Below are 14,640 nucleotides of genomic sequence, written 5' to 3' on the forward strand. Positions count from 1 at the left end.
TGTGTGTAAGGCAGAAAACGTGTGGAATATGCCCTCTCCCCCAGTGAGGAGCAAGTGAGCATTTCAGTGTGGTGGTAAATAAGTTATATGAGTGAAAAATCCTTCACTAGGGGAAAGATACAATGTAGTAAAAGTGTTAACTGAATAGTATTTTCCTGGAAGTGGAACRGTAGACTCTAGCAGACGCATTTACTGGCTCATGACTTCTGAGGGAGATGTAGGTCTCATCTCAACGAGCCCTAAAATGGGAGTCAGGAGTTTCATGGGTGAAAATGAGCGTGAATGACACGTGGACCACAAGGGTTATGCTTGCTTCAAGTGTTCAAACCCTAGTGTTCAAACTGATTCTTGGGCCTTGATTGAGGAAGATGTGTTTGCATTTCCTGAAGTCAGTGCTGAAGCAGTGACAGTGCAAGTGTAGTGTGGTGGACTCTGAAAGTGGCCTGGAAGGAAGAAAACTAACAAAGAAAACCCTAAAGGTTGGAGAAACCAGCAGATGAGCTCAGGTTTAAAACTTGAGCGACAGGCAAGGTGCTGTCTACGTCTATGGCATTTGGCACCCTTGATATCCTCCTAACTGTGGAAGGACTGCTATGAGGAAGAACCTGTTAAAATGCTGCTGCTTTTATTTCTGGTGCTGGCAACTCGCTAGACCAAGAAACCAAGTCAGTTCTTGTAGGCTACCAAGCAAATATTTTGGGATACTCTCCTGGTGAACTTTCTTGATATCTGTCTCAGTCATCAGCATACTTGCAGTGCGGTAGACATAACTGCATGGTAATGGAATGTGCAATAGTGCCATTGGCAGGACATAAACACCTTGGGTTTATCAGCGTTCTGGGAGATGTTTATTGCTTGTGTCTTACCAAGTACTTATCGCACACACCAAAAACGAGAAGCTGGAACGTAAGTATTTCCCTTATCTGCACAGACAGGTATGGAGAGATTCAAGTGTTGTAAGTATAGATGTTTATAACTCTGCCGTGCCGAATCAACCATTTTTAACATACCAGTTCATAGGTGCGTAAGATAAAAGGATCAGGGTGACAATCTAATCTGACTTTCTCTGTAATGGTGTCAGAAGACTTCCCCAAATTTGAGATCCTTCATGTCCGCGAACAAGACTTTGACTAGCACTGAGACCATTTTGAGTTTGTGTAGTTGAAGTTATGGCTTTTAGTCCTCATAACTAGTTGCAGGTAACTTTCATTGGTCTAGCAATAGGGTTTTACAATGTCCTTATCTCTGGATAAGAGAGTGTCTGTTACAAATTTCTGTTGACTGTGTATGTATTACTATTAAAGATAAAGATGCTCTACAAGCTTTTCTCYTTTAAGCTCCCCGACGTTATTCTCATGGCACTATTTCCATGTGCAATTTTCAGTCTTCCTGAAGTGTGGACACCAGAGCTGGGTATAATATTCCAGTGTAGCCAAGTCAGAATTAGTGAAATTAAAACCTCACAATTTTTGCTTGGACAACCACATATTGCTTTAGTTCTTCTAATACAGCAGCCTGAACAGTGCTTGTCAGCCCATGATACCCATCATAAACTTAGTTGTCTTCAGTTGGTGCTACTCAAAACAGTCATTAGTTGAATCAACTGTTTTCCAGATGTGTGGCCTTTATTGTGTGGTTACTTTAAAATGTATAGTCTTTACATCTCGTCCAGCTAGTGATACAGAGAGCAGGTCCCCAATACAAAGGAATAATCTTTATTAACTGTGTCTGCAGTCATTTGTTGACATACTTCCTCACCCTGTATTTATTCCCAGTCCCCGATACACAAAATGATTGTAACTGTCCAGTCGTGACTGTTTCCACCAAACTCGCCAGTTCTGGTCAGGACTAATTTGTGTATTAAATGAGCTGTTCTACTTCTTGTTTATTACTCAGGTTCACAGCATTAGAGACTACACAATTAAAGAACCTCTTCTCTTGGAGTCCCTTGGTAGCTTGATTAATTTTAATCTTGACATCTTGATTTCTGGCTAAATGAGTGCTCATTTTCACCCTTGTCTTTTGTCATTAGCTTAATACCCTCCTGAATACTTTAGCCTGTCTCCTGAAAGAGTTATTCCCTTTCACTGAAATGACAGCCAAGTTGTACAGTCTTTTTTTTTAATCCTGTAGAAAATGGACCTGCACTGCTGAAAAATGAGATAGTGAAACTTGAGTCGCAGCTTCAAGAAATGAGCACTCTGTCCTGTTACTTACTTGTTTCATTCAGAATATTCATTTCATTCTTGCTGGTATAAATTTCCTCTCAAGGTTGGTCGGTCTTGAATCTTCTTCACTGGCGTGTTTGGTTTCCTTGCAGACTGAGCTCTGTTGTGGTTCGTGGGCATATCCTGTTGAGCTTGGTTTTATTAGATTGTCTGTCAGATATTTAAATGGTTTTGGTGTTGCGGATGCCAGTGATTGACGTCCAGCAATCTGTGAGCGGGAGGCTGAACTAGATGATCTCCAGAAGTCCCCCAATTTCCAACCCTAGGTTTCCTATGAGCCTATCAAGCTTTTCTCCCGTTCCCATCTGGAGCAATTCTCTGTTCTGTGCTCTGTGAATTGCCAGCCATTTCATGTGGTCTCCATCCTGTCTTCAGCTGGCAATGTAGCCTTATAAAGACAATATGGGTTTCTACCCAGTGTGGAATAAGCAGCTTGTGTGGTGTGTGTATTCAGKAGAGGGAAAAGGAGCCAATTGAAGTGTTGCTTTTTTGTTTTTAATTACATTCTTGTTTCCTTCCCAGGCTTTTCTYTTCCACATACTTACACGTGTGCCTCTGGAGGGAATATTCAATAGTGAATTGGAATGTTTAAAAATAAACCAAAACTTTGTAATGAAACATGTTCTGAAAGAGGCCAGTTGCTGTAGGGATTTTTGCAAGGAAGCAATCCTTCATCTTTCATTTCTCAAAACAAAGGTTTTTGCTCTTTGAGTTAAATGAGAATTTTCTAATCCAAGCTTTGTAGCTTGTTTAAACGTCATCTAGGTGGACTAGTCACTACAAGACAATACTACCCATCCCACCCGTATATAAAGCAAGCCCATTAAACTTCACTGCATGTGGTTTGTATCCAGGGTTTCATTCATGAGTTGAAAGTGCTCAAAGTACTGCAGCAGGGAAATTAAACCCAGAAAGGATTCTCCTTCAGTCACCAGCAGCCAAAAAACATTCTCTTCTGCCTTCTCAAAAGCTCTCAAAACCGTTTGATTTAAAGACAGCTCTTTTTTTCCTAGCCAAACCTCCCAAATCTGCTCTAACCAACTGTGTGGAACCTGCTTAAAAGATCTCTGTTAAGAATGAGAGTTTCTGTTCTGCTTGTATACCATTTATGTTCTTGCTGTCTCTTASTCGGAAACCTGCTGAATAGTCAATAGGTTAATTATTACTGACCTGAAATCAGAATCTTAATTTTGTTGTAAATGGTTTAACTGCCTTTCCTCCACGCTGGCCTCAAAACATTGAGTTCATTTGATAGCCAACCTGGTGCATCTGCCAGCACCACAGATGTTTTCTCTGGGAAGTTTGCTATTTGCTCTGAACAGTTTCTGCTTGTATTGGAGAATGAAGAYTTGATCAAGGCATATTTTGTTAGTTTCTTTTAATTCTAGCGTGCAAATGCTTTTAAAAATTGAAACTATACTTTTTCGTTATATATACACACACATAATTGTCTTTTTTTCCTTTTTTGTAAAAACACCCACAAAAAGAAATCCATTGCAGGAGACTGAAAACTACTTGTACAACAAAAATGCACACTTAGCTCTTTTGACAGAATTCCTTCTCCATTAAAACGAAAAACAAACAGAAGCATCCCAGCAAAGATGCAGGGACCAGTTCTAATGGTGACGCATCACTTTTAGCAACTTTTGTTTACCTGTGGCATCCTCCCATGTTTTCGCAGCGTGTTAGCACAACGTCCAAGTGCAGGAGTGTCTTGATTATCATCTCGGACGGTTTCTCGCATGTTGGAATTCGCACAGTAAAAATGTCTCATGATAAGACACGTAGGACTGGCTTTGAAAAAAGTACAAGCATGACTTTGTTTTCCTGTTCTCCCACAAAAGGCTCTTCCCTCCAGCCCCCCCACTCCTCCATCTTCTCCAAGTCAGAAACAAAGATAAGTTCTGAGGGAGAGGAGGGCAAGTCGCCTACCCGGCCTGCGTGTCTCGGCACACACAAACGCCGAATCTGTCTGGCTTGSAGCTTTTATGTCTGCTCCCATGTTTTGGTGATTGGATTGTAATTGTTTTTAACCCAGCACCTGAAAGATAATTTTTGTTCGAGGTTCTAAGGTTGTTAACTTGAAAAGCTACTTGAAGTGGGGAAATGATTTGAGTTTATCTGATACTTTATAAATTGGTCTTATTTGTAAGGAAGATGCAACATTAAAACAAGATTAGTGCTCATGGAAAACGCCAAATCARCAGCCTAAACCCAAACAATGGGTGCAGTGTGAGTCCCTAAATTCAATCCTGTGCCCTATCCAGTAAGCCCAGCCCAGAAAGCAAACAGCTTTAGGAGAAGGAAAAGCCACTTATGTTCCAGTTCAGTGGTCTCAGTGGTGGCATCTCATGCCATGGAGAGCACTAGGACAGCCTGGCCTCTAGCTGCCGTCCTGAGGGGCACAAGTCTCCTAAAGATGCTCTGCCACCCTGGCTGGCTCCCTGGGTCCCAGGGCMCTGGGTGTCTATATTCAGACAACTAAATCATGGCCTTGTTGCCTGGGACCTGTTTAGTGTCTGGTCCCTGCTACAAAGCCTCCAAAGAACATCCAGTGAACGCTGATTCTGGAGAAGGCAATTCAGTGCCTAAAGACCTTGCAGTTGCTGATGATTTCTGATCCCCACCACCAACTCTTCTGATCTTCTGGTTCTTCTGATCACCACACCAACCCTGTCTGAGGTAAGTGCACAGTCAGCATAAGGGGAGAAAACAGTTAGGACTCCCAGGTTTATCTCACATTGGAACACTTGCAATGACTGGCATCAYGTGAGGAAGTGGCTTGTTCCCTTGCACTTGATCACTGCAGCTACAGGGRGTGATGGAGCACCCTGGACAACTGCCTTCAGAGCTGTAAGGCACTTCTATCAGAGGCCCTTGTAAAACAGACACCCCTCCTTTCCTTGTGCTTCCTTCCTGTCACACTTCCATGCTGTACCTCCTCCTTTTAATTCCTTGGACAGAGTTGAGTTCATCCCCTGATGTTCTGGAATGGATTGCAGGTGATATTCTGAAGTTATCACATTACAGAAAAATGCAGCTGAGCTCYAGGCAGTCCTGGGTGCCCCTTGACCCCTCCCGGTAAGGCAAGAGTGGCTTCTTTCTCATGCTTTTGGTTTGCTTTTGCCAGATGGAAATAGCAGATGGTGTTGATCAGGAAATCAATCTAGAAGCGTATCCGTTTCATGCTGTACACGAAAGATTTGTTCATTAAACTTAGAACTCTAATTTAAAGCCAATTAACAAAGTGATTTGAAGAGACTTGTTGTTTTTCAAGTTCAAAAGAGATAGTAACTCTCTGATTTCAGTCTTTGTACATTCCAGAACCTGTATAACTATTGCGGTGTTGCCAACTCTCGTGAGTTTTTCCTCTTATTTTTTTTTTCTTTGAGCTATGCAACTTCTGGCATTAGCTGGAACCTTCAGCTTCTTGGACAATTCCATTCCTAAGTTTAGAGATGAATAGTTAGTCCAAATGTGGATGTCTTTCTGCCTCTTTTGCCAAGAGCCAGTAAATCCTCCTCCTTCTTCCCTTCAGCAGCTCAGTCTTCTTGAAGCAGAAGTTGGGGAAGGGARTAGAGAGAGGGAAGGAGCCCCGAGCAGCTCAGTGACCTCCCTACACTGCTGTCATCAGCATGGAGTCATCTCCAGCACTTTCCTCCCTCCCCACAGCATCTTCCAGAAGATAGGAATCTACCACAGAAGCTTTCTCAAGCATGGAAAGGGGCAGCAGAGAGATACTGCTGTACATTATGCACGGCAGAGCATACAGCCCTAACTTCCATACATAAATAGTGCTGTAAGACTGGTCCGTGGAGGTGGTTCCTAAGAAATGTCAAAGCTGGAAACCTTGTGCCAAGAGGACCCCAGAAGTGTCTAACTCTGAATTGATGTTTATGCTGCTTTTACCCTAGAAGAATATTCTRTAAACACTTGTAGGTCCTTCAGCAGTAGACAGTGTGTTTGGATAGTCCTTACATTTACTAGTGGCATGTGTACAGAAAAAACTTTCTCGAGTAATTTGAAGCTGCTGCTGATACAAAAGAAAATAGGGGGGTCAAGTTCTGCTCTAGTGTAGAGCCCATGACTTCACCAGGTTAACTGCTGCTACTTCCTTGTAATTGAGAACATAATTTGGCTCAGACCCTGGGAGACTGAAAAGGATCACGGCAGCCACTGAATTTAGCCAGTGTTCAAAACAGTTGGCTTATAGTGAATATCATAAGCAGATTGTGTAGCAGCCTTCAGCTTAAAAGTCTGCTGCAGGAGAAGTGGTGGGACTGTCTCGTTTATTCTAGCTAAATGGCATGCCAGGAAAAGCCATCAAATGTTTTATCAGTATGTGGAACAATATGGCAGAGTGGCTCRGGTACCTCACTGTGGGTCAGACGTGATGAGGATCATGCACAGGCTGCCCTCTGTTACCCCAACTCTGCACGTTCGCTCCAGGAGCCAAAAGCAGATGGGCTTTATGGCCACGTTGCGGTGGACATGGTGATGGCATCAGCAGCTGGCACATCTTGACTGTGTCCTGTTGTGGGTGGCAGGACCKTTCTGTTACTCCTCAGAGCTGCGTATGAGGTGGGCAGGTAGGAATGTATTTTAAACAAAGGAGAAAATAGGCATGTGCCTGCCGAAGCACAAAATAGTCACAGAAGCAGAAGGGCTCCTGGAGGCCTCCTTTGGAAATCTCTTCCTGATGTCGTGCTGGGCAGCATAGCTCCTGGGCACCGCGGTGGCTTTCAGTGAGTGTAACAGGGCCTGTGCGGATTAGACCCGTGTCAGGGCGTCCTGGTTGGCGTCTGCCTTGGATCAGAGAGGCCAACTCCTGCTGTGGTCCTTAATCTTTAAGGAGAGGTGGTCAAAGCTGCTGCTTCCTTCCACAAAAAAAAGGCTTGAGGGGGAAAATCTTTTTCTGCACTGTTTAGGGAAGGAAGAGGGGGTTTCCTGGTGAAAGAACCCCCCCCCAAGAAGGAAATCGTGTCTACTCAAGAACAGGGTGTGCAGGGGATAGGTCTTGAGTATCTGTTTATTCCCAAGTATGCTGGCAGTCACTTCYAGTCTGGTGTCCTCCAAAAGACAGCGGTGTTTTGGGACAGCTCKTCTGACCATTCCTCAAGCACTTAGCAGGAGGGATTGTTTTATTAGGAAAGTTTATGGCTTCTTGTTTTCCCTCAAAGGCAAATGGGACTTTGTTGTTTTTAATTCTGTTGGGATTTCTCTCTCTTAATATACAACCCAGCTGTTAAAATAGCTGGGGTTGTCTAGGGCAAATCATATAGCACTTTCCTTGTTCAGCTCTCAGATGGCTGCCTTTTTAGTGTCGTTGCAGAATTATATTACAGGACATATGAATAGTGCTGGTATTAGTGTCAAAATCAATTACCCAGCCCTCCTCCTGGAGAGAAAGCTACAGACCTTAGGAACAATCTGAGTAATCCATTTTGGGTTTCTAATTCTGAGTAATGACGGAGGGCAGAGGCTTGTGCTTGAATAAGTGCACAGGGTCTTTCTCTGTATAGTCACTCCTAAATGCATGCTCTTTACAGGAAAAAGCAGGCTCCCTGTGAAACCCTTTTTCATGCCAAATGGCTCGCTGCTAAGATTAATCTGTCATTGAATTTATAAATTCTCTGTGGCGCGGAGCTGCAGCGAAAAGTTTAGCATTGAGCAGAAAAGGCAAACTATGTACTGCTTAAAAAATGAACGCCGTGCTCCTGGACGGTGTGGATTGACTGCTTCCATCAATATATCTTCTTATACTGGTAATAAAAATACGTCCGTAGCCTCGTGCCTCCGAGGATCTCCAAGCATTTTGCGAGTTGGTGAAGTGCTGTTTGCTCTTTAATGGCTGTGGAGCCGCCCGTGAGAGAGGTGAAGCCTTCTGGAGGCTGTGGCAGAGGCGCCGGGGCTCCRGTGGAGGTGGCAGCTCTCCAAGGACAGGAGCCTTTGCCTGTGGCCGCCGCCCCGGCCTCGTGGCCCATCCGCTCTGCCACCGGGCGCCTCCGCAAAGTGGAAAGTGTTACAGCCGCCAAACCCTAAATCCCTCAAAATTGGAGTCGTTAGAGTCCGTTTTTATCTAATCCGCTATTTGAGAAGAGTTTACCTGTTTTTAATACAACCACTTATTACAATTGCTTTTTTTATTCGTAATTCACTCCGAATGTAAACACATGGCTACCAAGGCCAGACTTTCGAGTGCAGGCCTCGTGTCCTGCCAGGTTTTGAGCAGATGAGGACACGTCCGCAAAGCCGGGTCCCTCCGGCGGGGCCCTGGGGCCGGCGCCTCAGGCAGATGGCGCCTCAGGCAGATGGCGCCGCTTCGATGGCGGCCTCGCCCGGCGGCAGGGGAGCATCCGGCTCCCAACCCAAGCGCGAAGCTCGGGAAGGACCAGGCGAGGGGCGGGAATTTACCCTCCGAGGCTTATTTTTGTGTATGGTTGATCCTCTAGACGCACCAATTGGATGGTTTCATCTCTTGCTTTGGTGGTTGTACTCCAGAGTATTTCAGAAGCCAGAAATTTAGATATCTAGTAAGGGTAGAGGGCAAAGGAGGAATTAGGTGGGAGATTTCTCAAGACCAGCCTGCGGACGGCAGAACTGGGTTACCATGTGGAGGTTCTGTGAAAATTGGACTCGGAGACATTTGGAGTAAATCAATTTTAAGTGGGGGAATGAAAGTTATTTACGGTCAGGAACGAAGCGTCTCATTTAATAGAAACTTGCTCTGTGAAATTTTAGATGCACATAATTGGGTTTGGGAGACAAAATAAGTTTGAGATGCACKAAACGTTTCAAGTAACAAAAGGCTTGGGAGCCAATATTTTCCATGGATTTAAGTTTAAAGAAAAACTTGGGTTTGTGCTTTGATAKCCTGTTTTGTAGAGTTTTCCCTGGCACTTAATTTGCCCTCCCTAGCACAGCTAAAGCAATGAATGTTTTTCAGATATGACTGATCAGGAAAGAAGTTTGTTGGGAAAGAGGATCTGTGGATGTTAGTCTGTATGAGTGAGAGCTGAAAGGACTCTGGGATGTCTGYTGTGGTGTGTTCATAAACAACATGGAAAAGTTATGGTCAGCATGTAGGGTCAGCCCCGGTGTATAGAATGACCACCAACTATGAGGAAAAGAAAAATCAACCTGATTTTTTTTTTCCTAAGTTACTTTGTAAGATTTTAGCTGACTCAGTTGATTGTTATGATGGGCATGGGTGGACAAATCAATTTGAATGCTAAGTTTTGGAAACTCACCTGTCCTTTAATCAGAGAAACTCCTTTGGAACAGCTCAATCAGCCCAACTTTAAGAGAAAGAACAAGTATTTTGATTCTGATACTTCAGCTACCTGAAATTACTGRGATCTGCAAATATGCAAAATTCCCTTTTGGGGTTTTGATGTTCCTGCTTGCAACTCCTATAATGACTGTTGTGAGGGTTCAGAACTTAGATGTTCTTTGCAGCTCACAAGTTACTTCTTGTAACTTSTCTCTTGTAAAAGAGCAGTGCTGTGAACTGCTGGCTGCTTCTTCAGAGCCCTGATTTTGCTTGCTTTATTAGTGACCAGAATTTGGTTTTATGTCTTGTAGGGTTGCTGAGCTGGAAGATGCACATCTAAGATGGAAACTTCTGCTTCGACCACTGCTGGGAAAAAAGAAGGGAAAGGTGCAGTTCTGGAAGGGAATGGCTTTGTGGAGACGGGGAAGAAACCCATTCCTTTAGCAGCTACAGGAGCAGCAGTTGCACAAGGAGGTACTTTATGTTTTCCACACTTTGAAAACAGCAGGGGTGTTTTTCATTAGACTGTTAGACTTTAACAAGTATGGTGGCATCTGTCCTCCTGTGAACACGCTGAGTTTATAGGGGTTCTTGGCCTCCGAAGGTCACAGGAGCTGTAAGCTGCATCCAGACGTTCCCGTACCACGAGAGGCATCATCGCTCYGACCAAACGTGGGCCCGGGTGGGGAGAGGACAGCGAGCTGCCGCCGGAGCTAAATTGCTGCTGAATTAGACGTAGTCATCAGAGAGTTGAGACAATCAGTCACTGCTAACCGCCGGCAGACGGGCTTTGTGCGATACATGCCACGTATCGCTCCTCCACAGAGGAATTAAAATGTCACTGATGAGGCCGGCTGCAGCTAAGTGAAGTTGCTGCTGCCGTGGTGGGGGAAGAGGAGGTGTCGTGTGGTGCCTGGGATCCTGTTAACTGGCTAAACAGCTTTCACTGCTGCTGGCATTTCACGGTTAGCGAGGAGCCTGCACTGGTCTAAGCCCCTTGTAAGAGGGTTTGCATAAATAAAACCAATCCTGTTTGCCCTGAGTTGTTGCACTGTGCCTGCTGCATCAGAAGTAGCGCAGATCTTGACTTTTTTCTTTAGGTTAATGTTTTCAGAAAGGATTTGGCTGGTGTTGAAGTCAATATTGAAGTCAGTAGGGAAGCTTTTGTGGGCCTCAGCAGGGTCATTTTTGGCACAAGCTGACACTGACGTGTGGGGGACGTGGAGGTTCTCCTGGCTGCTCCCCACCTCGTTGGGAGGGCCTGGGACAGGCAGGACAGCCTCGGTGGGTGTCCATSTGTCACCACAGCCCCTCTATGTGCCAAGGAACACTTCTGGTCTGGATAGGTGGAGCAGGCAAAATATAGCTCCRGGAAACATCCCTCCCTGACTCACGAGGGCTGGTGGGTCTCCAAGGAGAAGCCCTGCCCTTGGTGCAGCACCTTCAAGCAGCTCCAGCTGTTGCACGGGGCAGGGACCTCAGCAGTTTGGGTATGACGAGAGGCGTCCCAGCTGTGTAAACTTTGCAGGCAGCCTTTTCTTCTCTTTAAAATATACCTTATTGGTAGTTAGACTCTTACCTCAAAATTAATCCTTCTCCTCCCCTCCCTTAAGTGTGTGGTAATTTCTCATCAACCCAGGAAAGCAGCACAATTCTTCTGTGGGCTTCTCTGCTAGTCAYACAGCTCAGCGAGTTGAGTGTTCTGTTGGCGGAGTTGGGATGATTGCTTCTGGCCCAAATTACTTAAATCAGCTTCCCCTATCCTTTCTTTCCAAGGCATTAGTTACCATTTTCTTGTTGAAATTTTGAAAGATTAGAGTATATGGAATAAGGAATTATAATTTATCAATCTATTTGTGTYTTTGAACTTTGTTAACCAAAGGAAAGCATTTTCTTAAAAAGAAAAAAACCTACTGTGCTCTAGAGAACCTGCAAGATAGGGTTGCTTGAGAGASACAGCTTCAAACTACTAAATGGGTTTGAGCTACCTTCCTTGGTGTGAGTAACGTGCAAATTGGCAGAAAAAGAAGGCTTGTTCAACTGAAGAGGCTGGGGAAAGGCAGAGGTGACCACACGCAGAAGTTTGCCATCTCCATGCAGATTTYCATCTCCATTAAAGCAGCAGAAGGCTGTGGAAGCCACTGAGGCATCCCAGCTGCAACACCAAGTGAGAGACTGGTTGGGTCAAAGGACTGATTGGTGCCAGGGAAGTTGAAGCATATGCTCAAATTCAAAACACAGGTAAACTGAGACCAAGTCCCTTCTCCTGACGGGGCATTGGCTTCTGGAGCACCTCCAGCAAGGAAACGGTCACTGCAATTCCAGAGGTGCAGCAGAAGTCAGGATCCTCCCTCTCCTGCCCCAACATGCAGTGTCCAGTGGCCTGTTGGCATGACGGGAGACTTGACTGTTTTTTAAGCCTCCAGCATTACTTACCACATTAGCAGTGCTGTTGCCTTTTGAAACAATGATTTACAGGCTCAATATTYCTCTCTATATTAAGAGGAAGTGGGGAAGTAAGTGCAGGGATTGTTTGAAGATGTCAGGAGAAACATGATGAAAGCATTGTGTAATGAGATGTAAAGAGCAAAATCTATATCGTGCTGGGAAGAGAAGTGCTAATAGACGATCTAAAATGGTCACCAGCAAAGGAAGCTTGAGATCTGATTCAGGCCCTCCAAACTTTGCAGATAATGCACATGTTCCTAAAGTTTGAAAGTCTTTCTTATTTTTATCTCTCTCACTTTGTGTGGAAGTTATACATGCTGTTCAAACAGAGCATCTGTGTGAGTGGAAACAAGATTAATGTAGTCTTTTTGTAAGATCAGCTAATTATCTGATGCACTTCAGCAGATAACAACAAGGCCGGGTAGTGGCTAGGCTCTACTTGCATAGTTTTCATACTAATATAACATATTTGCTTCACTAAACTAGTGTAATTGCTCATAACAGGCTAGAAATATACATATTTATGCTCATAGTCTTACAGAAGAAAGCAAATGAGGCATGGAGATTAATTAGGTTGTTAAATTCTGGGAGGGCAACAGCGACAGACAAGCTTTAAAGGCCTCTAAGCTTCCCACCCTGCTTTGAGGCCATATGAGCATGTCTTTATGCTCATCCAACACAAACTCTGGCTTTTATTTATTGTGGAGGTTTTACTCTTTGTGCTAGTATGTGAGAAAGTGGCAGCAAGGCTCAGCTAACGCTGTGCATCACCGAGCTGCTCTCCAGAGCCAAACAAACATAATTTGCAACACATTTCTGCTCTTTTATTCTCCTGAGTCACACAGATGAGTGCCAACATAGCATGTTTCTATCATGGTAGGGACTTTTTCTTCACCAAAATGAATAGATTCACGAGGGTTTATTTATAATTAATGTAACTGAAGCAATAAACTGAATAWTATTCAAGTAATTGAAGAACAGTATTTCCAGTATATCATTTGTGTTATAACTTGTCCGACCTCCGTTTCTATTTCCCATGCTTTGAATATTTGTCCCAAATGTTTGCAGCCTTGAACTAATTAAGTGATGGCTGTAGGAAAAGACATTGGTATTGTTGATGTTGTCAGTGGAGACGAGTTCTGCTGTGTTAATGATCTGTATCTTGTATTTTTAGCCTTCTAAGCTGCCATTTTAGAGATCTTCTGACACTTTTTTTTATAGTAGCTCATTGATCAGATATTCYGAAATTGGCCTTGCAAAAGTGACATCAGGGAAGTGTCTCCTAATTTTCCATTTTTCCATAAATCATGCTGGCTAGGGAGTCAAAGTTCCTTTTTTTTTTTCTGTTTCAATAGGTGTATGTGTGACAAAGATGGAAGCCGGGTTTAATGACAATATTTAAGAGCTCTAGACAGCCAGATCTGCAAAACTCCCCCACTTTCAATGCCTCTAGTTTTGAAAAAGCAACTCCAAATACTTCAAGTTTAGAAGAAAAAGTGTTTCTGGGTTGTCTGAGTGCAAAAGTGCTCATTGCTTTGCTGGGATAAGAGGCTTGGGAGAACAGCAGCACATGTGAGAGCTAATTTGGGCCCGCAGGCTCGCCCTGTGGTTCCCCCTCGGGTCAGCAGGCACGAGGAAGAGGCGGCCRGAGGAGGAATGGGAATGGGCATCTYGTGCAGCCACCAAGATACTTAGGAAGAAGGGTTTCTCACCTCATAATAGAAAGGAAATACCAGTTCTTCTAAATGCTAACTGCCTGATTTGAGCAGGACCCAAAATGCACCCTTCGCTCTCCGCCCTCCGCATGACACAAACACCACGTTCCTAAATTGATGGTGTTTATGTTTGAAACATTTTTCTGATGTCTGGCTCTGTCAAGACTAATTTTAGCATTTCTAAAGCTGGGTAAAAATACAGCCTCATTACTTTGATGTCAGAGCATAGTTTACTATTAGTATATTCTGGGGTTTATCATTTTAGTCATGTTTAACACGGCTGCAGCAGGCATGCACTATTAAATCTGGCTTATTTTACATTCCTGTCCGGGATTATTTATTTGGAACAATTTCCTCTCTATCAAAAGACACGGCTAATGCTGAGTTTTAATGTGTTATTTACACACAAAATAACCTATTTACAACTCAGTATCTGCCGCAGGGAGAATGAATGGGGCAGTGCTCCCTTCATCCTGTTGTATCTGAGTTTAACAATCTGGATTGCTAATAGAACCATTTATCACGGGGTGGTAATTTATTTTATGTTAGCTGCACAGGTCTCCCTGCCTCTGATCTATGGAAATACTTTGTATATAATGAAGTTCAACAAGTCATTTGGTGTAAACATGGCAAAACCAAGCTGCAGAGCCACTAGGAGACTGGTTTCCACTCCGCTGCGGCTCTGCTCTGATCTCAAGGTTTCACTTGATGAAGAGCAGCTCTCCGGCCCGTGCGTGCCTCGTGGGCAGGGCGCTGGGCTCCTCCGCAGCGGGCCGGAGGTGGCCCTGGAGTTGGGCCACTTGATTTATGGGCTGGTGGGAGCACTTGGAGCTGTAGGAGCAGCACACTCAGCCCTTTGGTAGGCACAGGAGAGGGGCAGGGAGCACCTCCCGTCGCGCTCCGGGCATCGCGTWCAGCTGCTCTCCGGGCTGGATTATGGGAAGGCTATGGAAATGAGGAGAAGGAAATGCCAGCC

At 44.4% G+C, this 14,640-nt stretch overlaps 1 protein-coding gene across 1 annotated transcript in view; it reads left to right on the forward strand.

The window, feature by feature from the left end:
• The window catches only part of GLI2 (GLI family zinc finger 2), a 164,515-nt gene that overhangs the window by 21,851 nt on the left and 128,024 nt on the right, over nucleotides 1–14,640 (forward strand). Inside the window, exon 2 of the mRNA XM_026036138.1 lies at nucleotides 9,813–9,975. Within this exon, the coding sequence (XP_025891923.1) occupies nucleotides 9,843–9,975 (133 nt within the window). The 5' untranslated portion in view covers nucleotides 9,813–9,842. The remainder of the gene's footprint in view (nucleotides 1–9,812; nucleotides 9,976–14,640) is intronic.

Source organism: Nothoprocta perdicaria, unplaced genomic scaffold (assembly GCF_003342845.1).
Source record: "Nothoprocta perdicaria isolate Ctin4 unplaced genomic scaffold, notPer1 scaffold_0, whole genome shotgun sequence".
In the NCBI taxonomy this organism is placed as follows: domain Eukaryota; kingdom Metazoa; phylum Chordata; class Aves; order Tinamiformes; family Tinamidae; genus Nothoprocta; species Nothoprocta perdicaria.